The sequence below is a fragment of the Pongo pygmaeus genome, chromosome 9 (assembly GCF_028885625.2).
Source record: "Pongo pygmaeus isolate AG05252 chromosome 9, NHGRI_mPonPyg2-v2.0_pri, whole genome shotgun sequence".
Classification (NCBI taxonomy): Eukaryota; Metazoa; Chordata; class Mammalia; order Primates; family Hominidae; genus Pongo; species Pongo pygmaeus.
The window spans coordinates 55,613,365-55,639,093 of NC_072382.2; the positions used below are offsets into that span (position 1 = coordinate 55,613,365).

Consider the following 25,729-nt stretch of genomic DNA (forward strand, 5'->3'; position numbering starts at 1 on the left):
TAAAAATGAATTAAGTGTGGCTGTGTTCAATAAAATTTTATTTCCCAAAACAGGGGGCAGGTGGGTTTGGCCCCGGGGCTGCAGTTTGCTAACCCTGCATTGGACAGGGCTTGACCTCGGGTATCTCACCTATCTGGTCTTTCACAAGTTAGTTTCTCTCGAAGGAGTTAAATAGTATAAATAGTATAGCATAAAGTTTTTAAACTATTTGTTTTGCAAATAATTTAAAGTGTGGCTGAAACTCTATGACAGTGTTTCAATACAAGACATGTTTTTGTTATTCTGCTACACAGAAAAATCTGAATACCTGGATATTTTGGGTACGTTACAGCCCGGCAGCTTAAATTATCATTTTTGGCATAGTCATTAAAAGCAAAGTGGCATATCATATTAATTCCTCCTGTTGAAAGCTTGAGAGCATGTCTGGTAAGACTCTTATGGACTGATCTCAAGTCAATAATATCACACGTTATATTTTACATCATCATAAAAAGTGAGGTAAATGCTGAAGGACACAGGTGGACTACACTGATTAATCCACATTAAGTGATTTAAAAAACAACAACAAAAAACTCTGTAGGACCAGACTTCTCACTCCTCCCTAACCCAAACAGGGATTGTTGCAAAGTTAAACAGCTGCCTGATTAATCATGGAGTGTGCTCTATAGCCATTACGGCTACTTATGGCTACTTATTGGACCATTCTGTACACCCTTGAGAGGTCTGTTTCCTTGGAACATTCCTTCTGAAGTGCTCTCTTCAGACCACACTGTTCCGCTATAGATGACCATCATATTGAGGTGAGCCCCACACATTACAATACACAATATCACAAAGGAAGACAGAGGAAAAATGTATTAATGGAAATAAAATCCCTGGAACAGAGTAAACTGGTATCTATAAATGCCCATCTGTCACAACATAAAAGCATAGTGTATTTATCATTGTCAAAGGCTACAAAGTACTTATTTTTTACAGCAATTTGAAGGTGGAAATTCTAATTGAAGAGCTAACATTTGGACACTTATGTTCTCATAAAATGCTTGGGTACACAAATAAGAATGTCCTGGCCTTGGAAGGCTAATTGAACAGAGATCCACTAACTGCAGCTGGGCTAGTTATAACCTGAAGAGAATAAAAAGTGTCACCAGGTGAAAATCTGATGGAAACCTAACAAGAGTTCTGAAGAGAAATAATTTTTAAGAAGTTTATACAATAGGAAATATTTGGTATTCACTTACAATAAGAGAGAAAACAAAAAATCCGATAGTTTTTGGGTACTTTAAAAATTCATTAAATCTTCTTTTTGGTCTCCTTATTTATCACCCTAACCTACTCAAATTTGTGTAGGAAGCCATTCAAGACAAAACTGCAAGTAGTTTAAACTGTATTATCAGCACTATACATTTCTAGTAATGGCCTGAATTCAAGTCCATAGTGAAAACAAGCTGACTGGTTTAGCCCAGTGAAAGCAAATCATGTTTGTGAAGGAAGACTAAAGACTATGGTCTTAAAACCATCAATCATTTGAAGAGGTTTTTCCTCCTCATTGCTAGGCCAGTTTTCTGAGACCAAAGACAAATTTCTTGTTGAAACAGATTTTGCCACTTTAAATATTAATGCCCATCATAATCTTCTCACCCATTCATGTACTAGGGCAATCATTACTATCTGATGAACATGACAATTCTTAAACTGATCTAATGTAGGTGCCATATATTCTTTGGAAGGGGAGTCCTTGAATGGATAATGATGATTCTATCACCTAATAGTTTTCTATGTGCCAGGTACTGATCTAAATTCTTGACTTATTAACTCATAAATTGGCACGTTCGTAGAGGGAGACAGAAGTTAAGGAAAGCTACTAAGATCATACAGCAAGAAACAGCTGGAACTAGGATCTGAACCTAGGCACTGACTCCATAGCTATCATGCTTCTCAATACTATGCTCCATGCTTCTCAACACTATGCTAAGCTGCCTGGTGTATGTCTTGTTGTGACAAAGAACCAACTGCTGAACTTAAAGGAGGCATGTGGAATGCCTCTCCTTAAAAGCCTTATTTTCTTAAAAATAATCCCTTGGTTAAGATTTGTTTTAAATGCTTCTGATTTTACAAAAGGCCTTAATATGTTGAAACTTATCTATTTATGAGTGAATAAATGAATGATGGGGCCTAACCCTGTCACCTAGGCTGGAATGCAGTGGTGTGATCATTGTGGCCTTGACCTCCTGGACTCAAGGGATCCTCCTGCCTCAGCCTCCAGAGTAGCCGGGACTACAGGTGTGTGCCACACCTGGCTAATTTTTAGTAAAGATGCAGTCTCCCTATGTTGCCCAGGCTGGCCTTGAACTCCTGACCTTAAACAATCCTGCCTTGGCCTCCCAAAGTGCTGTGATTATAGGCAGGAACCACCATGCCTGGCCCTATTTTTACTTTTAATTAATTAACTTTTCTAGAGACAGAGTCTTTTTCTGTTATCCAGGCTGGAGTGCAGTGGCACGATCTTGACTTACTGTAGTTTCCAACTCCTGGACTCAAGCAATCTGCTCACCACAGGTTCCCAAGTAGTTAGGACTACAGGCATGCACCACTATGCCTGGCTAATTTTTAAAAAAAAAAATTTTTTGTTCAGACCTGTGTTGCCTAGGCTGGTCTCAAACTCCTGGGCTTAAGTGATATTCCTGCCTTGGCCTCCCAAATGCTGGGATTATAGGTATGAGCTACTACACCCTGTTGAAATATTTTATGATGTTGTTTGATACATTTTATTGAAACCTTTTATAATATATTTCTAAAATAATATTTTGTAAGTTGTTTGATACATTTTATTAAAACTTTTTCATTCTACATTTCAAATTGAATCAGTAATTGTAAATGACAACTTTATAGAGTGCTAAGTATAGTAACAGTTACATGTTTAACCTTTGCATATAAATCTGGTTTGAAAAAGATAATACATTAGTAAATAAGTACATATTTATCCCAATCTTTAAAAACTGTCATGAAACCTAGGATAAATGTATTGAAATTAGATTTCCTGGGCAGTACTAGAAATCTATAAGGCTAAGGAATAGTTACAGAGGGAAGAAACTACAAAATGAGAAACTTAAGTATGCTAGATAGGACAATCAACTAGGCTGTCTGCATATATGATTTGTATATGAAGGCTGAAGCTCTTTTCCATATTTTAGTTTTTTTACACTAATCTTTATTACATCCTGATTTTCTAGCAAATACAATTAAAAACTCCTCCTCAGAGGAGTCCATAATAAAATGTGTACTACCTGTGTTACCAGTTTAATAAAATATCCAAATAACTAACCAATTTGTTTAAAATTTATAGTAAGAAGCTTACTAAAAACAAAAGACTATCTCTCTTCCAAATACAGGCCAATGTAAATGATTTTCAATACAGATAAACTCAATGTGGGAGTTACATTTGGTTAAATCTGGTGGAGCAAACTTCTAAGAAAATGATTACGTGGCAGATCACGAGGATCAGCTGATTCTCTTCCTCAGCTGAACTATGTCAGATTCCCACAATAAGAACTTCTCTCTTATTGAGGAGGCTCATTAGGAAAGGGTCCATCATCCATCCATCTGCTCACATAAAACCAGCTTCCTCCTGCTGACCCACTCTACCCTCACATTAAAAACTACAAGGTAGTGTGCTTTTATGGCTTTTTCACTGGAGACCATAAGTTTGAGTTGAATTATTCAATGTGAGGGTCACGGTGAGAGAACGTGGATCTTTCTTATTCTTCTGAACTGTGACCTTTCCTTTCAAGGCTTCACCTGTAAAACAAAGGCAAAAATTGTTAAGAATTCAAGGAATACCTTGTAGCAGAAAAGTAAACAATGTATAACTAGCAATTCTTTTTATTGTGATGTTTTCCCACTTTTTAAACTTTATTTAAAGTTAATATTTTTTTTCTTTTTTAGACGGGAGTCTCACTCTGTCACCCAGGCGGGAGTGCGGTGGTGTGATCTCAGGTCACTGCAATCTCCCAGGCTGGAGTGCAGTGGTGCAATCTTGGCAAACTGCAACCTCCGCCTCCTGGGTTCAAGAGATTTTCCTGCCTCAGCTTCCCGAATAGCTGGGACTACAGGCGCACGCCACCATGCCCAGCTAATTTTTTATTTTTAGTAGAGATGAGGTTTCACCATGTTGGCCAGGCTGGTCTCGAACTCCTGACCTCAGGTGATCCACCCGCCTCAGCCTCCCAAAGTGCTGGGAATACAGGAATGAGCCACTGTGCCTAGCCAATATTCATTTTTTAGAGCAGCATTATGTTTCATTAATTTTTTTTTTTTTTTTTTTTTAAGACAGAGTCTCTCTCTGTTGCCCAGGCTGGAGTGCAGTGGTACAATCTCAGTTGACTGCAACCTCCGCCTCCCGTGTTCAAGTGATTTCTCCTGCCTCAGCCTCCCAAGTAGCTGGGATTACAGGCATGCGCCACCATGCCCTGCTAATTTTGTACTTTTAGTAGAGACAAGGTTTTGCCATTTTGGCCAGGCTGGTCTCGAACTCCTGACCTCAGGTGATCCGCTCACCTACTTCAGCCTCCCAAAGTGCTGGGATTACAGGGGTAAGCCACTGCGCCCAGCCCTGTTTCATTAATTTTTGAATGAAGCGAGAACTAACTACACACCACAGTGTCAAATCCTTGTGAAAGTGAGTAAAACTATTGTGGTCATACAGGGTCAATGGAAGCATTTTACTGAACTTCTGAATATGAGGCCCTACGGTGGGTTCTGGGCATCTAGAAAAAAGATATGTTCCCTGCCCTCAAAGAGTTTGTGATCAGGGTGAAGAAAAAAGCTATACTAACAATTACACAATAGGCATGTGTCTAAAGTGTGCTGGAGGTGAGCACTGGGGATGGTTGGAAGGCAGTTAAAGGCAAGGTTTCACAAGAATTAATGAATTACCCAATGCCGGGGCTAAAGTCATGGAGAACCAGGCTTAAGGGACGTACATGTAATGGTATTTAAAGAAAACACATACACAGAACCTTCAGGAATGGCATTTTGAGGAACTGAAAATTATAGCTGGGAAAATGTAGAGGCACATGACAAGGCCATTGGCCATTAATGCACTGGTGCTGTAAAAGGGAAACAACGTACCCATGTGAAAGAGTGAACACACAAAAATTACTTATCTGTGCAAAGGCTGATTTCCTAAATTCTGTAGGTTCCGAATTTTTATCTACGTACTTTTCTAATTATAAATACTTCTCACTTAATTTTTCATTTACTTTAAAGAGCTGTTTAAAAAGTAACAAATCGCTAAGTTGTAGTTGATCACGATTCTTTGCTTAAATAATATTAAGATAACACCAAATAGTATCAGGAATACCTTTAGCATCTGCATGGACACAATGAGGCTCCATATAATGACTAAGGAAATCTCCGTAAAACTACTGAAGTACTGAATCAATATCATATTTAAAAAAATACAAATTCCCCATATTCAAGGAAAATTATCTGAATGCTTTTCAAGATGGTAGTGAAATAACACAAGTAAAACATAACCACCTGTTATATTTATTTTCAGAATATAAAGATTCCATTACTGATACGTTCTCTACATCTTTGCAAAAAAGGTGAGACTCATAGTTTAACACAAAATTAAGGAGTTGAATAATAGAAGAAATAATGTGGCCCAAGATGCAATCCATTCAACAAAATATAACAATTTTTGTGTAGGTATATATGTTAATGTGTATATTTGGCTTTAGTTTTTATATCTGACCTATTCCTCTATATTAAGAAAATGATATAAAACTATCTCATAAGACATGTTCACCAATAGTGGACATAATAAAGATTACCAGTAAGTTCTACAAACTTTATGGAGTTCAGGTTAATCATCAGATAATTTATGCTTATATTTATTCAACACTTACTTTGTGCTAGGCTCTACTCTAAGGTCTTTACATGATTTATCTCACTTAATGGTCACAAAATATTGCTATGAGGTAAGTGCATTTTCCTTACTCACAGATGAAGTTCAGAAAAGGTAAGTAATTTGCCCAAGGTCATCTGCCAGCTAGTGAAAGAACTAGGATTTTCAGCAAGGCAGTTGGATCCAGAACCCAAGCTCCTCAACTATACTCTGGTGCTTCCCTATCTCTACCTAAAAAAATGATGATTATAGCTTTAAATATACTATAATGAACAAGAAATGGCCTAAATTTTACTGCCCTGTGGGTTTTTTTTTTTTTTGGTAAAAATATTTACTTGTTTATAAACACAATTGATATGTAAGTTGATGTAACTATTATTCTATAATAACTAACTCTAATGAACAATGATACACGTTTTCTTATCTAAGGCATTAACCTAGGGAAGAAATAAAAGATCATTAGTATACTGAACACATTTAAGATTTTCCTATTTTGACTTTTCTATTTTGGCTATTTTATTGCTTCTTTTTAAATCAACATTTAAAAACTTCTATTTAAGTTATTTATTGACACCAAAACTGGGAACGAACAGCCACATTATGATAAACTGACAATGTTTTTGTAAATACATGACAGAAAACAGTAATTGCCAACTTGGTTATTGGGTTTAACTTACTGTTATTGAATTGCCAACACTGAATCAACAAACTTGATTTTTACAACACAGTGGCTTGTTAGTTCCTTTTTACTTACAAGCAGTGTCTTATACAAATTACTTAATTTAGTTGCTGGTATAAAGTAGTTCACATATGAAAAGACAGATAATGGACACCTGAGATTCAAAAATAACAAAATGACCTCCAGAGACCCAACATAAAGTAAGTATTCTATTAGATGTCCCAGTCAGGACATTAAAGTGTGGAGGGAAAAAGGATACAGATTGGAGTAGGGGGGATTAAAGTTTTCATTTGCATATTACCTGGTTTTATACATAGAAAATCTTGAAGCTATATGCAAAGAAGGCTACTAGAAATATTTATTGAAGTTTAAGCAAGGTCTTATGATTTAGGATCAAGGTATAAAAATTCTATTTCTAAATACTAGCAATGAAGAATTTATATAATAGTACATACAACAGCTTCAAAAAAGCATAAAGGCTGGGTTTTGTGGCTCATGCCTGTAATACCAGCACTTTAGGAGGCCAAGGTGGGCGGATCACTTGAGACAAGGAGTTCGAGACCAGCCTGGCCAACCTGGCAAAACTCTGTCTCTACTAAAAATACAAAAATTAGCCAGGTGTGTGGTGCACACCTGTAGTCTCGGTTACTTGGGAGACTGAGGCACAAGGATGGCCTGAACCCAGGAGGCAGCGGTTGCAGTGAGCAGAGATCACGCCACTGCACTCCATCCTGGGCGACAGAGCGAGTCTCAATCACTCTCGCGCTCTCTCTCACATAAACACACGTACAATACTTGAGATAAATGTAACAATGTATGTCTGACTTACATAAACTACAAAACAACTCTAAAGATGGTCCACATAAATGGAGAGACCCACTCTCTCGTGGGTGAAAGACTCAATGTTGTTAAGATGTCAATTTTCCCTAATCTATTGATTTAACAAAATCCCAGTCAAAATCCTAACAGGCTTTTTTAGGCCAGAAATTAATGAGCTGATTTTAAAATTTATATGGCAATATAAAGGACCTAGAATAGCCAAAACAATTGTTGGTGTAAATCTTGCCATTTTGTTCTTTTTCAATCTTATAAAGACTGTCTTAAAGGCATAAGGACAGACATACAGATCCATGGGGGAAAATGAGAGCTCAGAAGTAGATCTATATGCATATGGTCAATTAATTTTTGACAAGGGAGCCAAGGCGATTAAATCGGAAAAGGATAGTCTTTTTAAGAAATGACGATGGAGCAAGTGAATATACATTTGAGAAAAGATGAACTATTATTAAATCAAGCAAAATATTTGAGCAGAAATCTCACAAGAAGATATAAAAATGGCCAATGCACATATGAAACAATGCTCAAGATCACATCAGGCAAATGAAAACTACAAGCACAGCTGTAACTGCATACTCAATAAAATGGCTTAAAATACTGCATCTTTTTTATAAGTGTTAAAAATGATGTGGAACAACTGAATTCACAATGGTGCTAGCCCTAGGAATGTTAGATAGCATAAAGTTAAATATACACTTACCATAACACCCAGTAATTCCACTTCTAGGTACTTACCCAAGAGAAATGAAAACATCTGTCTGCACCAAGACTTTTACATGAATATTCATAGCAACTTTATTCTTAATGGCCCCTAACTGAAAGCAATACAAAAGTCTAGCAGCAGGTGAATACCTAAGTAAATTGTGGCATGGCCAAAGGAATATTACTTGGCAATAAAAAGGAACAACCTAATGATAGATGAATCTAAAAAAAAAATGCCAAGAAAGCTAGAGTACATTCTGTATAATTCCATTGATAAAAATTCTAAAAAGGTAATACTAACATATAATGACAAAGCATATCAGTGACTGTCTTGGTCTGGGAATCATGGTTGGGGACTAACCATACAGGGAATTGAGGAAGAAACTTTTTGGAGTGATGGAAATAATCTGTATTTCCACAGTGGTATATGTAATTTTCAAAACTCACTGAGCTGTATAATCAAAATGTGTGAATTTTGATTATATGTAAATTATTTGTTTAAAAGTGTGGTGCCTAGGAATAAACACAGACAAATGAAATGTAGAGAAATCAGAAGATCAATTATGAAGATTCAGTACATAGTAAGTGGAGCATTTTAAGTCACTGAGGAAAGGATTCAATAAATTGTACACAAGTAATAATATAATCTTTTAAAGGATGAAACCAAAGCCAGAAACCAAAAGCAAAAGGTTGACAGATGTGACTATAAAAAATGAAAAAAAATTCTATAAAGCAAGATAGTTTAAAGAAAGAAAAGCAAATTAAAGCAGCGTTATTTTTCACTTCTTTGTGCAACAAGTATTTTTTAAGTCTGAATTTTGAATTGATTCTTTAGGACGGATTATCAGAAGTATAATTCTTTCATAAAAGGTATGAAATATATTCCAGTGTTACATTCCTGCCATCTTCATCAACAAAAGAGTAAATGAAAACAACCAAAATGTGATTGCTCTGATTTGTATTTCAAATCAGAGGAGATAAGTACTATTTAACTACCATCTAAAAAATCTGGTGCATTTACCTTACTTCTTTTCTCATTGAAGCATATGAGGTATTGCTAGTAAATATTTCATTTTCGTACATTTGTTCTGACGGTTGCTGCTCTTTCATTTACATTGCCTTTTGAGTGTTAAAAATATGTAAGCTGTCTTGTTTATAAAAGTCCTAGTGTAATCCTTAGTGTAAGTCAATCCTTAGTGTAAGTCAAAATAGAAATGTTCCATGGTGCTTATAAATCTGGTTATCATCTTCATTTCAGGATCAAAGGATGTACCTATAAGAGTTCTATGCATTCCTCAGTTTAGAAATAAAAAGCCCCAGTCAAAATGAATTAGTAATGGATATTTGTTAATTTTTCACAAAAGAAAAAATTTTAAGCATCAATATAGCAGCTGAAAAATTAACATAATGTCATATATATAAGCTGATGCTGATAACTATGATTTTCATTTCTTAAAATGAAATACAGGTAAATCTTTTCCATAATCATAATTTCAAAGATAAGGGTACACACACACTCATTTAAGTTAATTAAGTAGCATGAAGGGTCACAGTAATAAATACATAATTCACACTGCTGATCTCCCTTCAATTGTTCAGACCTAACTAAAGTGCCAAGGCAGTGGCTATAATACCAGAATGAATCAGAGTAATTAATCAGTGTCAAATAGATATAAAATGACTGATGTTGTTAAGTGTGTGCACTGTGGTGAGAGCTGGAAGGAACACTCTGGAGCTGAGCCACATGGACTTGTTTTTTATCATCAGCAGACGGCTGTTGGTATACCACAAAGCAGTGCCGTAGTTCAAGAACAAAATTGACTTCATTTTAATTGTTACAGTGTATTTTTTAGAATTAATTTCTTCCGGAGCAATGAAACTTCATTTCCCCAGAAAAAGGAAAGAAAAACACAACAAATCATTATTAATTGTTGTCAAAGCTTAGAGTTTAAAAATGAAAGAAAAAACTCCCAGATTATCTATCATATAAAAGCTTACTAGGTACTGTATGGACAAATTAAGAGAAATAGCCTGATTTTATATTTTCAAACCCAAATCACATTAAAAAGATTTGAATTTTAAAGTACTGCCATATTTACTTACAATAAAAGTTTGTACAATAAAACTGTACATGAATTGTAAAGGGAAAACCCACCCTGAATTTAAACTTTAAGTGTCCTCATCTAGGCAAAATAACTCTATAGTTCCATTTACAATATTTTACTTATCTTGTCATATTACCTTCTGGACACTAAAATAAGCTTTACATACAGTAATTTTTCCAAACTAGACTCACAGCTTCATTTATTTTTATCTAAAAATCTTATAGTACATCGAGTCAAAAGCTACTTTTAGTTTCAATATAACTACAGAGAACTTTTTTTCAGCCACACCAAGGTAAGTTTGAATACTAACCTGCTCAAGTGCAATAGTATGATGAAATTTCTGGTAACACCGGAGTTGGCAAAACTGGCCATCCAAATATGGACACTAGATGACCTTGGCGTAGTGTTACCCAAGGTGATGGAGAAAGTTAGATTTCAATGACAATATATATTATTGTACTTATTCATTTATTCAGCAGAATATGTCAAATACTACATCACATCAAGAAGGAATGAGGGAGGTACACTAAGATGTTGAACTTCTATTAGAACTCCAGCACACTAAGATGTTGTAACGAATGTGTATATGAATTTATCTGGGGAATCAAGAAAGGGAACAATTAGCTCTGAAGACATTCAAATTTTACAGAAATTAGCTATGTTATTAAGGGTAAGTCTGAATTTATCAAGTGAAAGAGGTCAAAACAACCTTCTAGGTAGAAAAACATCTTGGACAAAAGCAAGAAAAAAAAGAAAAGTTAGCTTAAAAATGAGCAATCTGTACAACTGGAGTACATGAGCTTACCTGGGGTTGTGAAAGGATGGGGTTGGAAATGATGAAAAACCAGAGTCAGACTGCAAAGGGCCATGGTAAGGAGTTTGTATTTTATCCTGAAGATATCGGCTGTCTAGTGAGAAGTTTAAAACTAACTTTACTTACATAAAATGTGTTCACATGTTGCCACTATCTTAGTTTCATAAACCACTCCAAAGTCTCAAATATTATCTCTTCCAGAAGTTTTACAGTCTAAGCTTTTAGATTTGTATCTATGATCCACTTAGTTTTTATGTATGTTAGTTTTTGGATATGGTGTGAAGAATCATTTTCTCAAACAAATATTTACTTGTTCTGGCACCATTTCAAAAGATCACCCTTTCCCCATTAATCAACACCGCCCCTTTGTAAAAATTTAATTATACAACAGCAGGTCTATTTCTGGATTATTTGTTATACTGACTTACATGGCTATAACAAACACCACTACTATACTGCCTAGATTAATATAACCTTTTGGTAAGTTTAGAAATAACACAGCATAAAGATTCCAATGTGGTTCTTTCTCAATTATTTTGGTTATTCTAGGCTTTTGATTTCTATATAACTTTTAGAATCAGCCCATTAATTTCTACAAAACTGAGATTTTGACTGAGATTGCACTGAATTAATAAAGGAAATTCTTCTATGAAGAAGTAACACTGCAACAGTATTAATTAAGTGTTCCAATTCAGAGTATATCTCTCCATTATTTAGGTTTTCTTTAATTTCTCTCAGCAATGTTCTATAGTTCTAAATGTACAAGTTTTGCATATATTTTGTTAAATTTATTCCTAAGGTTTTAATTTTTCTTGATGCTGCTGTAAATGGTATTGTTTTTTAAATCACGAGTTCAATCATTCATTCATTCATTGCTCCTCCAGGAGCTCTCGCTGTCTGTGCTGATCCCTGTCTAGGTTTCAGGCTATCTGGATTCCAGGCTGGGGGATATTGGAGGAAAACATAAATTTACTACAAGTTTGCTGGTACTTAGAATTCTGGTCTTCTCCTCCCATTTATTTGCTATTACTTTTCAGAGATCTTGATGGCTGCTCCATGCACTCTGGTTTTATAGCTATATTTGGCGGGAAAAACTGGATAGAATGTGCTATTATCACCTTACTTGGGACCGGCATTTCAGTGCCTTTATATTTAAAGTGTGTTTCCTGGAGGCAACATTTAGTTTCATTCAGTCTATTTCTGCCTTTTAATTGGCATTTTCCAGATCCTTCATGTTTAATGTAATTATCAGTCTATTTAAGTCTGAATTTAAGTCTATCATCTTACCATTTGTTTTCTATTTGTTCATCTGTTTATGTCCTTTTCCCCATCTTCTTCTTTAAAAAAATTTAATTATTTTTTTAGAGATAGGACCTTGCTCTGCATCCAGGTTGAAGTATAGTGATGCAATCATAGCTCACCACAGCCTGGACCTCCTGGGCTAAAGCAATCCTCCTACTTCAGCCTCCAGTGCTCAGACTACAGTTATGTGCCACCACACTTGGCTAATTAAAAAAATTTTTTTTTCTTTAGACACACGGTCTTGCTTTGTTGCCCAGGCTGGTCTCAAACTCTTGGCCTCAGCGATCCTGCTGCCTTGGCCTCCCAACGTGCTGGGATTACAGGCATGAACCACCATGCCTGGCCCCTATCTTCTTTTGAATTGGGTACTTTTTTCAGGATTCCATTCTGTCTCCACCAGTAAATTATTAGCTATAGTTTGTGGTTTAATTTTAAATTTATTAGCTGTTGCTTTAGGGATTACAATGTACATACTTAATTACTTCACATACAGTGTAAAAACTTAAAACATTAAATATTTCTATTTTATCATTAATTTCCTTGGTTATCATTGCCATATATTTTACTTCTCCATATGTTTTAAACCTACATTATTTTGCTTTAGTCAATGATCATTTAAGAAATTAAGAAATGAAAAAATAAAGCTTTTTAATGTGATCACACATTTACCATTTCTGGCATTTTCCACTGCTTTGTTAAGATCCAAGTTTCCATTTGGTGACATTTTGTTTCCTCTTGAACTTACTTTAATACACATCTTATATTTCCAGTCTGCTGAAAATAAATTCGTTCAGCATTTTTCTTCTGAAAAAGTCTTCATTTAGTTTCATTAAAGAACATATTTCTTGTAGATACAGAATCTAGGTTGCCAGTTTCAATACTTCAAAATGTCATTCAATTAATCATCTTTCCTACATAGTTTTTGATGAATATTCTTTTTTTTTCTTTTAGACAGAGTCTTGCTCTGTTGCCCAGGCTGGGGTGCAGTGGTGCAACCTCAGCTCACTGCAACCTCTGCCTCCCGGGTTGAAACAATTCTTGTGCCTCAGCCTCCCGAATAGCCAGATTACAGGTGCGTGCCACCACGTCCAGCTAATTTTTTGTATTTTGAGTAGAGATGGGATTTCGCCATGTTGCCCAGGCCTGTCTCGAACTCCTGAGCTCAGGCAATCTGCCTGCCTCGGCCTCTCAAAGTGCTAGGATTACAGGCATGAGCAATCACGCCCAGCCAGTTTTTGATGAATATTCTAAGGTTATTTCTTTGTTCTTCTCTACATGATGTTTCCTTTTACTCTGGCTTATGTTAAAATTTTAAAAAGTTATCACTGTTAGTTTGATATGTTTTGGTGTTTTGAGTTTATCCTTCTTCGGGTTAATTGAGTTTCTTCAATGCGTAGCTTGTATCAAATATACTTTCTATTGCATCGCCTCACCTTACCCTATTCCTCCCTCAGCTTCTTCCAAGGACGAGGATAGAGTGCTTGGTACTTCCCCATAAGCTACTGTGGATATGTTCATTTTTATTTTAAATATGTTTCTTCTCTCCTTGCTTTATTTTGGATACATTTTATTGCTATGTATTCAAGTTCACTGATCTTTTCTTCTGCCATTAATTCCATCAAATGACATTTTCACTTTAAATGTCTTCTTATATTCTCTTCACTATGTTCACATAAGCATAGTTATAACATTTTTTTCAACATGCTTGTCTGCTAATTTCATCACTTCTGGGTCTGTTCCTATCAGACATTTTCCTGCACCCAGTGTTTGGTTGAATGTATCCATTTTGTTTTCCTTTGTGGCTACTAAGTTACTTGCAGCTTAGTTCTTTTCCCTTCAAGGCTTGTTTTTAAGATTTGTTAAGGAGGATCTAGACAGCCTTAAGCTAGAAATGTGAACCCCTTGCAGCCCTGTGTGAACTGAGAACTCCTTGGTACACATTTGCTCCAACTACTTTGCCTGACCTTGTGCATTTAATCCTACATATACAAATCTTATTACTCGTGTAAAACTCCAGGAGTCTTCCTATAGATCTTTTTGAGCTTGTTTTCTGATGAGCTTACCCTCTTCAGTACTCAGCTCTGCAACCTCCCAGCGTCTATTAATCAATGCTACCATCAAAGGCTTAGCAGGATTCAGAAAAAAAAATAAAATAAAAAAAATAAAAAGTGTTACACTTACTTACATGATCCTTTCTTTATACTCCCATAACTAAGAAATCACTATTTTTCCAACTGTAAAATTTCCTTTTAAAATCTTTCTTCAGCTTGTATTTTCTTAGGGGATTCTAATATTTTGTGATGTGTTGGTCTTACTATTTAGATACAAATGCATACACCACAGTAGTAAAAGAAACATAGGTGGTGCCAGCAGGCAACATTTGCATCACACACCTCCTTCATGATATTCTATAAATACCTAAGAGCAAAGCACAAACCAGTTACTCTAAGGATTATTGGGTAAAGAATAGTTAGGATTTTAAAACTTCACTAGTCATCAACCAATATTTTGTTGGATTTTAAAACTTCACTAGTCATCAACCAATATTTTGTTGTAATGAAGTAGGAGAAAATTTTGAGAATCAAACTCAAATGCTATCTTAAATCTCCCTCAGGATTAAAACATGAACTAGTACTGCCTTTAAAACTCTAGTATTAAGATGACAAAATGGCTACAATGAAGAAAAAAAAGCAACATTTTCAAGTTTCCAAACATCAATCCAAATACCAGAGCTACAGAAAAACAAAAATGAGGCTTAAAAGACCTCATTTGGGTTTGCCTCATTTCAGTTTTGCTGTGCTGAAGCTTTCTGCAGACAGAGAAAATGACACCATCAAGGTTTTATTTCCATATCACTTGCAACTTCAAAGTGAGAAAATGACAAGGTGCTGCTTCAATATGGTATTTATTTGCATCTATCAAACTCTATTTATGTACCAACAGTGAAACTGAAGCTATAGAATTTATGAAATATTTAAAACAGAGATTGATAACCACCTGGTAACTGTAATATAGAGCCCACCACTCAGCTTTTTAAAATCTATCAGAGTTCCTCCAATTTTTTACAAAGTTTTCTTTTATATGTCTTTTTATATGACATTGACCACCACCCCCCATCCCAGTTGTAGCCTGCCCTAATCCTATTTCTATCCAGAGGTAACCACTATGCTGAATCTGAGTTGCTTGTTTCATACTTGTATTAGATATGTGTATGTATGGTTGTTTACATGTTTTAAAAGTTCACATAAATGGTATCTTGTCAGACTCATTCTGCAATTTTCTTTTTTGCTCAATGTTGCCTCCCCTACATTAACTCCCCAAGAGACAGGGTCTCACTATGTTGCCCCAGCTGAGTAAAGCAGCTCAATCACAGCTCACTGCAGCCTCAAACTCCTGGGCTCAAGGGAACTTCTGGCCTCAGCCTCCTAAGTAGCAGGGACTATAGGTGTGCGCCACCATGCCCGGCTTCAATGTTGTTTTTGATAGAAACATACATACATAACTTACATGATCTAATTACTATTCTATGCAACTACCACATTTATTTATCCATCTTCTGCTGATGGACAATTAAGGTTATTTCCAATTTTTCCCTTCTACAAACCATGCTGCTACAAAGATTTTTACATATGTTGTGGGAGAGACTGTTTAGAATACATGCCTAGGAAAAAATTGCTTGGCTGTAGGGATGGTACATCTATACTTAGCTTGATAGTATCAAACTGTTCTCGAAAGTTTTACTAATTAAAAGCCAGCAAAAGGCAATGAAAGTTCCATTTGGCTACACTATTGCCAGCACTAGACATTGTTAAACTTTATGTATTTTCTTCCCCCAATTGATGGACAAGAAACAGCATCTCATGGTTTCAGTTAGCCTTTTCCTGAGTTATTAGTGAAGTTGGATTTTTTTCACTGAAGCTTGTTATACATTCAGCTTTTGTGCCCTTAGGAGGTTTTCAGAGAAGGTGGTACAAGAAGACTTATATGTAGTAAGCAGTTTAAATTTTTAAATTCCATAATCAAATTCTAACTTTTAGAGTGAAATGTATAGGTATGTCAGAACTATAGGTGCTAATGTAAGTGAACAATCAATGAGTTTTTAAAATAAAAAATAGAATCTGATTAGCCCTTGAATACTGCATAAGATTTGGATAGGCAGGGAAGAGACAGTGGAGAGAATTCTAAGACAAATATATTTTCAATGCAATAACTTTTTCTCTTTTTTTGAGACACGGTCTTGCTGTGTCACCCAGGCTGGAGTGCAGTGATATCATCATAGCTAACTGCAGACTCAAGCAAGCCTCCTGCCTCAGCCTCCAAGCAGCTAAGACTACAGGCTTGTGTCACTATGCCCAGCTAATTTTTATTGTTTTGTAGAGATAGGGTCTTGCTATGTTGCTTGGGCTGGTTTAAACTGGCCTCAGCTGGGTGCGGTGGCTCATGCCTGTAATCCCAGCACTTCGGAAGGCTGAGGTGGGCAGATCGCCTGAGGTCAGGAGTTTGACATCAGCCTAGCCAATGTGGTAAAACCCCATCTCTATTAAAAATACAAAAATTAGCTGGTCGTGGTGGTGCCAGCTACTTGGGAGACTGAGGCAGGAGAATTGCTTGAACCCAGGAGGTGGAGGTTGCAGTGAGCCGAGATGGTGTGACTGCACTCCAGTCTGGGCAACAAGAGTAGAACTCCATCTCAAAAAAGAAAAAACAAAACCCAAAACTGGCCTCAAGTTGTCTTCCTGCCTCAGCCTCCCAAAGTGGCTTATTACAGGCATAAGCCACTGCGCCTGGCCTACAATAACTACTGAATGAAATTGTCTTTAACTTTTATTTTATTGGTAATTCTCTTCAGTCACTTGGAGAAAGAAAATATTCTTAGTTATATTTGTAACTTATTAAATACTAATTATTGCCAAAAGTTTTCTGAATTATTCTGTGATACTTTAAGAGCCAGGTAATCTTATTTATTTTAGTTGGCAGAAATTAGACTTAAAAAATTTTCTTAAATTATGTCTTTAATTAAATGATATGCCATCTAAAATTTATGTAGATGGTAAGCTCTAAGAACATCTTTTCTTAACATCTGTTATATTGCTTCAAATATATTGTGCAGGCCAGGCACAGTGGCTCATACCTGTAATCCTAGCACTTTGGGGGGCCAAGGCAGGTGGATCACTTGAGGTCAGGAGTTAGGGACCAACATGGTGAAACCCCATCTCTACTAAAAATACAAACATTAGCTGGGTGTGGTGGTGTGTGCCTGTAATCCCAAGTACTTGGGAGGCTGAGGCAGGAGAACTGCTTGAACCCAGGGGATGGAGGTTGCAGTGAGCCGAGATCACTGTTCTCCAGCCTGGGTGAGACGGCAAGACTCCGTCTCAAAAAACAAATATAGTGTGCACATAAAAAGTGGTTGTAAAATGAATGAATATCATTTACTTCAGAATGAATAAGACACTTTCCCCCCTACTATTCTTTCTCACCTGCTTTAACTGAAAATGGTTTTTCCAGTAGAAATACTGTTTGTTTCCAGTGTGTTTTGGTGCTCTGAGGGCCCGTAGAGAACACGACCTGAATTGGTAAAGTTCAAAAGTATTTGATGAAGTACAAGATTTTTAATATCATGGTACATTAATCTACGACATCAAACACAAGCCCCAATTGCTTACAGCAGCAAAATGCTTATGATTAAACACCTTGGGGCACAAAATAAAATATACTTCTGTAACAATTAATTCTTATGAGATAACTCATGATACTTACCCTGTTGTGGCAATTCTTCTCAAAATATATATCAAAGTAGCCAGCAATTGCCTGTTTTTTAAAAAAAGAAATATAAATGCTTACTAAATGATTACATAATATAATAACTAATTATTGTCTCTTAAGACATGGCAAATGATAAACCATTTCAGAGACTAAATACCTCTTAAACTCAATATTTTTCCTGGAAAAGATGTAAGTAAAAACAAAATAATGTAATTTGGCTTTTCCTCACAGAAACAACATAATAAAGGTAATAAGGCTAGGCTAATCAAATAATCAGTATGTTTTATTAGAGAAATAATCATGCTAGACTACCGAAAAAGGTGAACACACATGGAGAGAGAGACTCAGGTGGCCCCTCACTGATCCTCACTCGCCAACTGAGATGTCTACCCACGCATTAGGCCATCTTGACTTCTCCAGCTGTAGTCAAGTGTCAGACAACTGCAGCGGCATGAAAGATGCCAGGAAAGACCAGCAAGTGCACTAGTCAGTTAAGCCCAGTCAGCATTGCAGAATTGGAAACAAACAGATATAAATGGTTTGGGCTTCAAGCCAGAGTTTTGAGATGGGCTATTATATAGCAATAAATAATTAAAACATGCTCTTTTATATAAAGCCAGTTCATTTAATTTCTTCTAGTCCAGTATATCTGATTTTAAGTCAAGTACTATGAATATTTTTGGGATGAAATAAAGATTTTTAAAATGTTACTTATTTTTTTTTCCTGAAAAAATGAACAGTAGTACTCAAATCTTATGCTTAAGCAAGTACTCAAAGGAGAAACTCCAAAGTGAGCTCTAAGGGTTATTGTGATAGTACAAAAAGATTTTTTTTTTTTTTTTTGAGATGGAGTCTTGCTCTGTTGCCCAGCACGATCTCAGCTTATTGCAACCTCTGCCTCCCGGGTTCAAGCGATTCTCCTGCCTCAGCCTCCTGAGTAGCTGGGACTACAGGCGTGCGCCACCACACCCGGCTAATTTTTGTATTTTTAGTAGAGACGGGGTTTCACCATGTTGGTCAGGCTGGTCTCGAACTCCTGACCTTGTGACCCACCCGCCTTGACTTCCCAAAGTGCTGGGATTAGAGGTGTGAGCCACTGCACCCAGCCTACAAAAAGATCTCTGAAAGAAATTAACATACTCAGATAAATACATAATTTTGAGTTTTTTGGTTAAATTTAAATACCATTCCTTTTTCTTTCATTATTGGAACTAGCTGAACTTAATCGTTTTTTAAAGCTGGCATTACATTAAGCTTAGAAAGTGTTAAAAACAGGACACTGATTTTTTAAAAATCATGGTAAAGCTAATTTGTGTACTCTGCTACTTTTGTTAAGAATGTGACATTTTATTGATCTTGTAGGGTTAATATGGATTAGGTCTAAACCAAACTCAATATTTAACCTTGAGGTTCACTGCAATTTAGATACCAAGAGAGAATCAAAATACTATTAATAATTCTGCCAAATAGAATTATAAAATAATGTAGTACTCAGCCACAGATTATCATAAAAAACATGTGGTTAATTAGAATATTTCTAAATATAACTTTATCAGTTGATTTCCGGATACTTATGATACCCCTTCACAGACCAATTCAACTGTTTTCTTATTTATTCCTGTATGCCTGTCTTGTTCACCACTACACTCTTAGTGCCCAGAGCAGTAACCTGGCCCATAGGATACAATACAATATTTGCTGAGCAAATGTGTTTATTATACATTCTATTATGTTAGTTACGATAGTATATTACAGTTTGCCTTATACTGCAATTTATTTAAGAGCAAGGCATATGTATAACTCACTTCTATGCCCCTTACCCAATACAATGTTACATAGTAGGTTCTCAATAAATTTTAGCCAAATTAAAATGTTTAGTCTTCAGTCTCAAATATGGCTAGCTTTATTATATAGTCAGTATACTTTATTAAAGCATTGACTAACTGAACTTGAATGGAATGAATAATTTTTAACTCTGAAAAGCATGGAACATGTGGGACAAATATGGAGAGGAGAGAGCTAGAAAAGATCTAATTCTGTATGTAGGAAATGCAGAAGTCTCAGCCTAACCCCCAAACTACGCATTTTCAGGTGAGATTCAAACCCACATAGCAAAAGCTTAGAGAATTGAACTAAAATTTGAATCACTGGTGCAAGTCTCAGGACTAATCTCTGAATAAAACATGCATGAAAAAAACCCGAAACCAACAAGTAAAGGCCTAGAGAACTGACCTGAGATTTTGAAAAATCTGTAAAAGTCTCAGACTAATCCGTAAACTAGGTATGTGTAAGAGGGCCTCAAAACAGCATAACAAAGGCTTAGAGAATGTGACTGAGACTTGGCCAACTGTCTGCTCGGACACTAAGACAGAACTTATGGTCTGATTTTAACTGGGCTTGACTGTCTGCTAACAACAAACATCAACATCCGTAAGATTTTAACAAGACACACAGTTTATACAACATAGCACGCACAACATCTAAGGTACAATCTCAAATTACTCAACATACAAAGAATCAGGAAAATTGAACAACTCTCAAGGGAAAAGACAAGCCACCTCTGAGATAATCCAGATGCTCGAACTATCAAGCAAAACTTTAAAGCAGCAATTATAACTGTGTTCCAATGGTGACAGAAAACACAATGGAATCAATCAAAAGACAGAAATTCTCAGCAGAGAAACAAACCATAAAAAAGCACCAAATGAAAAATTCTTAATTGAAAATTATAATAACTGAAACTTCTGGGTTGAATAGCAGAATGGAGATGACAGGGGAAAAAAAATCAGTGAATTTGAAGATTAATAGAAATTATCCAATTTGAAGAAGGGAAAAAGATGGCAATTAAAATGCATGTTATAGAACCTTAGAGACCTATAGATCTAACGTCTCATTGGTGGTCCAGATAGAAAAGAAAAAGACACTGATGGAGAAAAAGTTTTAGAATTCTATATCTAGACAGAAGATTTATGAATGAAGGCAAAATATGACATTTTCAAGTCAAGGAAAAGTAAAGAAATTCATTGCCAATAGACTTCCTTTAGAAACATTTTAAAAGAAGTTCTTCAGAAGGTAACCTGGAACAACAAGAACAGAAAACCCATAGTTCTAAAATATCTTCTTGTTTTCAAAAATTTTAATGTATCTTTTAAAATTCTGTTTTAAACTCATGTAACAGCCTCTCATCTTTCTGTAATTATAGTTCTATAACTGTGATATTTATTGCCAGTCTTTTTTTAATCAGAATTAGAAATGCTTTTCTTCATGTATCTGAAGATGTTACAAAAGCTGCTTTTAAACCCAAATTTTCACAAAAGCTCTTATTAGCTTACTAGGATTTATTTTTCCCCACATTTTTTGGGGGGCCTCCCAAAGTGCTGGGATTACAGGTGTGAGCCACCACGTCCAGCCACACATGCTTATTAATCAATTTCCAAATCTGTGTATGAATTTCAGTTAAAAATTTTCAGCCCTTAAATAATACAGTGAAAGAAATACTGGGAAGTTCTGGGTAACCAAAAAATAAGTTTTAAGACCAAAAAAAATGACAGATACAGTTAACTTCAGTTGTAAGCACTGGAAAGAATCTATGACAAACATCTGAAATTGCATCCATGTGAAATGCATCACAGTATCTTTGAGTCATCAAGCACAGTCACATTTCTAATGAGGTTTGGTTTACAGTAATACTAACTCAATTCCACAGCACACATTAAACAGAAAGCAGAAGCATGAGGAGAAGTTAGGAAGGAATTCACCTGAAATTCAAACTGTGTGCAGATAATCTATCTACTCATTAGACAGCACTCATACAGTTGAGAAAGTGGAAGATTGTTGCTCTGAAAAAAACAAAGTGAGTTTCTGGTTTTAAAGTGGGTGTTTACCCTCAAACACCAACATGATCTAGAATGCCCCTTAAAGAGACAGGGTTTGTGGTGTTATCTTTTTTTTCTTTTCTTTTCTGTGTGATTCTTATTTTAAAAAAATTTTATTTAATCTTAGAGATGGAGTCCCGCTATGGTGCCCAGGCTGAAATCAAACTCCTGGGCTTAAGGGATCTTTCTGCCTAAGCCTCCTGAGTAGCTGGGACAACAGTTGCATGCTACTAACTCTTAATGAAAAGAGATTAAGAAAAAAAAAAACCTTCAATTTGAAACATAGTAATATAAAACCAAATGAATAATGATTAGTGTTTTTATTTCTGCAAAGCTATTAAATAAGGAATAATGATATAACCAAATATCAGCTGATTTAGGAATAGATGTCTTATTTTGTCAGGAAAATATAAACACACCACTATTTTCAATTACAGTTGGCCACCTTGCTGCCATCACTTTGACAGGCTATCTTAACATCTTTTAAATGTTAATTTCAATAAATATACTTTATCTCTGTGGAAGTCATTCAAATATAAGAATAAACAACCATAGGAAATAATGACTAATAGGCAATGGCAACAAATAACTAACTGGAGCTACAACTTGACATATGCTCGAAAAAGATCAGAGAGGTCTGAAGGCTGACTACAGAAGAAATTTCTCCTTTGTCTCACGTATATATCTTGTTGGGGCAATGAGAACTGCTGAGGGAAAAAAAGTATTAAAATCTATCTGTAGGAGCTGGGTTAATCTGCAAAGGCAAGGTCACAATTAAATAAAATTTCACTGAATTATACCACAGTCAGAAAAATTTATAACTAAAAGTTTAGTTATAAAAGTCCCTTAGAGTGACAGAAGGGAGAATGAGTGTTAAGTAGTAAAAAAACAAAAACAATGATAGAAGAAAACAGAATGAAAGGAAACTACATATATATAGTGATTTTCTGGGATAGCTTGATCACTCTTGATATTTTGCGAGACTCCTCGACAATTACTTTGATGCACATAGGAAAATACAAGCATGGAGCTTTGTTGTACATCTTAAATATTCCTCAGCATGTAATAGTTTCAGAACTCATCTTTTTACGGATTTCACAAAAAGAAAACTCATGGCATTTGTAAACTGAATCATGAAAAAATCTGTTTTAAGCCATGTTTTGCTTGTTTATATGTATAAAGGTAAATGCAGTTCATTTAATATACACTCATTTGAAGAACAATGATTTGGGATAAAAAGTGACTTTCTCATGTCTTTTGGTGTGATGAATATTTCTTTAAAGAGGACACATTGTGTATACGTAATAGGATGGCAACCAATGAAATAAGATCAGACTAGACCTTAGGAGGAAGAAGGAAATTAAAAATTATCATTATCACTATCACCTGCAGGGAGTAATTTATCATTTCTGTTCTTCATTGGTATCATGTTCCAACAGCATGTGGTTACAGCAGATACAATTAGGCAGCTGGCCACAGAAGGAGGAGGATAATGTGCTTTTGATGGAGTTTATCCAAGCATGGAGATAGAGTGCTTGTAATCCATGCAGCAGAATCACTATAACAAAAATACAATTCATTTTTCATTGAAGTATTTCTTTCAAAATCTCAATATGGAATGCAAAAGCCAACTGATGAGTCTGAAGCAAGCAAAGAAAGAGTAAGCAGACAATGCCATAAAAATGACTGTTATAGCTTAGATCATCGTATATAAACCAAGCAGATGAAAATACAAACATTAGCTATACGAGCTGCCACATACAGAGCATGAACTGTGCTAGTAATAACTGGCGTTTAAGAAGACATAATCAACAAATACGAAAATTATATATTATGATTTTTTCCCCAATTGTAACTATACATTAAATTATGGACTCTTTCTTTTTCAATTAATTTTCTATTGTATCCCAAGAGAAAATATGCACCTTTTCTTTCATGATTCCTCTAGGGAACAATACACACTAAGTGCCATATACTTCTCAAGAGATACTGCCAGATTGAGTGGTGGTAAAAAAATAGACCAAGCAATATGGGAAGTAGTAAAACAGGCAATAAGTCTAAAAATATTTTTAAAAATACTTTTATTGAAAAACACAATGTAATTTATTTCTGATCTACATAGAATATTTCAAGATAACTGAAACTCCTTTTAAATTTATCTGGGATTGCTTCCTTGTAATTTCAAAATTGCTTATTAAAGTGGTTTTAGGGGGCAAAAATCATCTTCAGAGTCTATAACACGAATACTTTCATTTTGACATTTCATAAATTGATACCTCACATTTCTTCCTAACTATAAACACAAAATTGTTTTATATAACCAATATTCATTGAAATTTACTGATTTTTCATTTTAAAAACTGTTTAATATATAATGTACATTCAGAAAAGTGCACATAAGTGTACATCATACTGAATTTTCAAACTGAATACAGCTGTGAAACCCACACCCAGATGAAGAAACAGAACATCTCAGCACCCCAGTAGTCCCCCTTACGCACCTAGACTCTACAAGGCACCTATGCCTCTAATGACCTATCCTAATACTCTGAAGCGAAGATTCATTTTTCCTATTATACTTCAATATATAGAGAATCATACATCAGGCAGTCCTTTGTGTCTGGGTGTCTGGCTAATTTCCTCAATATTGTTTGTGAAATTCATCTACATTACTGCAGATGATTCATTTTCATGGCTGCAAGGTATATGTGACTACATAATTTAGTCTACTGCTGACAGGCACTTGAACAGTTTTTGTAAATATACATAATATGGCCATTGGGTATATACCTAAGAGAACTACTGGTATGTAAATATTTACCACTTTTGTTCACCTTTATTCCTTCCTGAATTTCTGGCCTTCCATCAGGGATCATTTGCTGTTTGCCTGAATATCCCTTGGTACTTCCTTTGGCACAGGTTTTTAAGGCAAATTCTTTCTCTTCTTTTCTGCTTATCTGAAAATATCTTTATTTCAGCTTCATTCTTCTTTTTTTTTTTCTTGAGATGGAGTCTCACTCTATTGCCCAGGCTGGAGTGTAGAGGTGCAACCTCGGTTCACCGCAACCTCCACCTCCCGGGTTCAAGTGTTTCTCCCGCCTCAGCCTCCCGAGTAGCTGTGACTAGAGGTGTGTGCCATGACGCCTGGCTAATCTTTGTAATCTTAGTAGAGACGAGGTTTCACCGTGTTGGCCAGGCTGGTCTTGAACTCCTGACCTCAAGCTACCTGCCCGCTTCGCCCTGCCAAAGTGCTGGGATTACAGGCATGAGGCACTGTGCCCAGCCAAGTTGTCCAGTTTCATTCTTGAAAGAAATCTTAGTTGGGTTAAACTCAGGGTTGGCAGTTATTTTCTGGCAGCACAGTGATAATGTCATCATTGCAATTTCTTCTGTTTGTCTTTTTTTCTTCTGATTCCATTGTTCCTTTCCCCTGCTCCCCCAATTCCATTGTTCCTTGTGTACCTGGCTAATACAGGGCATAGATGCCCTGTATTAGGTAGGTGTACAAAGGGGACTACTAGGGTGCTGAGATGTTTTGTTTCTTCATCTGGGTGTGTGTTTCACAGCTGTATTCAGTTTGAACATTTACCAATTATAGAAATTATCTACTAGTCTACTTAGCTCTTCTTTAAAGGTAATTCCAGCACCATAGTTCCACCAACTTTGAGATTTTTCTTTGGTTTCTGTAGTTTTACTAGGATATGTCTAGGTGTGGGTTTCTCTTCCCTCTTTTAAACT

At 35.7% G+C, this 25,729-nt stretch overlaps 1 protein-coding gene across 9 annotated transcripts in view; it reads right to left on the reverse strand.

Moving 5' to 3' along the window:
- Positions 1-2,805: 2,805 nt before the first annotated feature.
- Positions 2,806-25,729, reverse strand: part of LOC129007284 (protein arginine N-methyltransferase 3) — a 127,916-nt gene continuing 104,992 nt past the window's right edge. For 3 of the 9 annotated variants that reach the window (XM_054437916.2, XM_063671077.1, XM_063671076.1), the window contains 5 exons: positions 18,111-18,161; positions 17,831-17,918; positions 11,040-11,142; positions 10,545-10,628; positions 2,806-3,798 (listed from right to left, as the gene is read on the reverse strand). In XM_054437916.2, the coding sequence (XP_054293891.1) occupies positions 3,795-3,798; positions 10,545-10,628; positions 11,040-11,142; positions 17,831-17,918; positions 18,111-18,161 (330 nt within the window). In that variant the 3' untranslated portion in view covers positions 2,806-3,794. Of the gene's footprint in view, positions 3,799-10,544; positions 10,629-10,660; positions 10,831-11,039; positions 11,143-17,830; positions 17,919-18,110; positions 18,162-25,729 lie in introns of those variants that run through there. The other 6 variants (XM_054437918.2, XM_063671078.1, XM_054437921.2 and 3 more) reach the window with 4 other exon arrangements.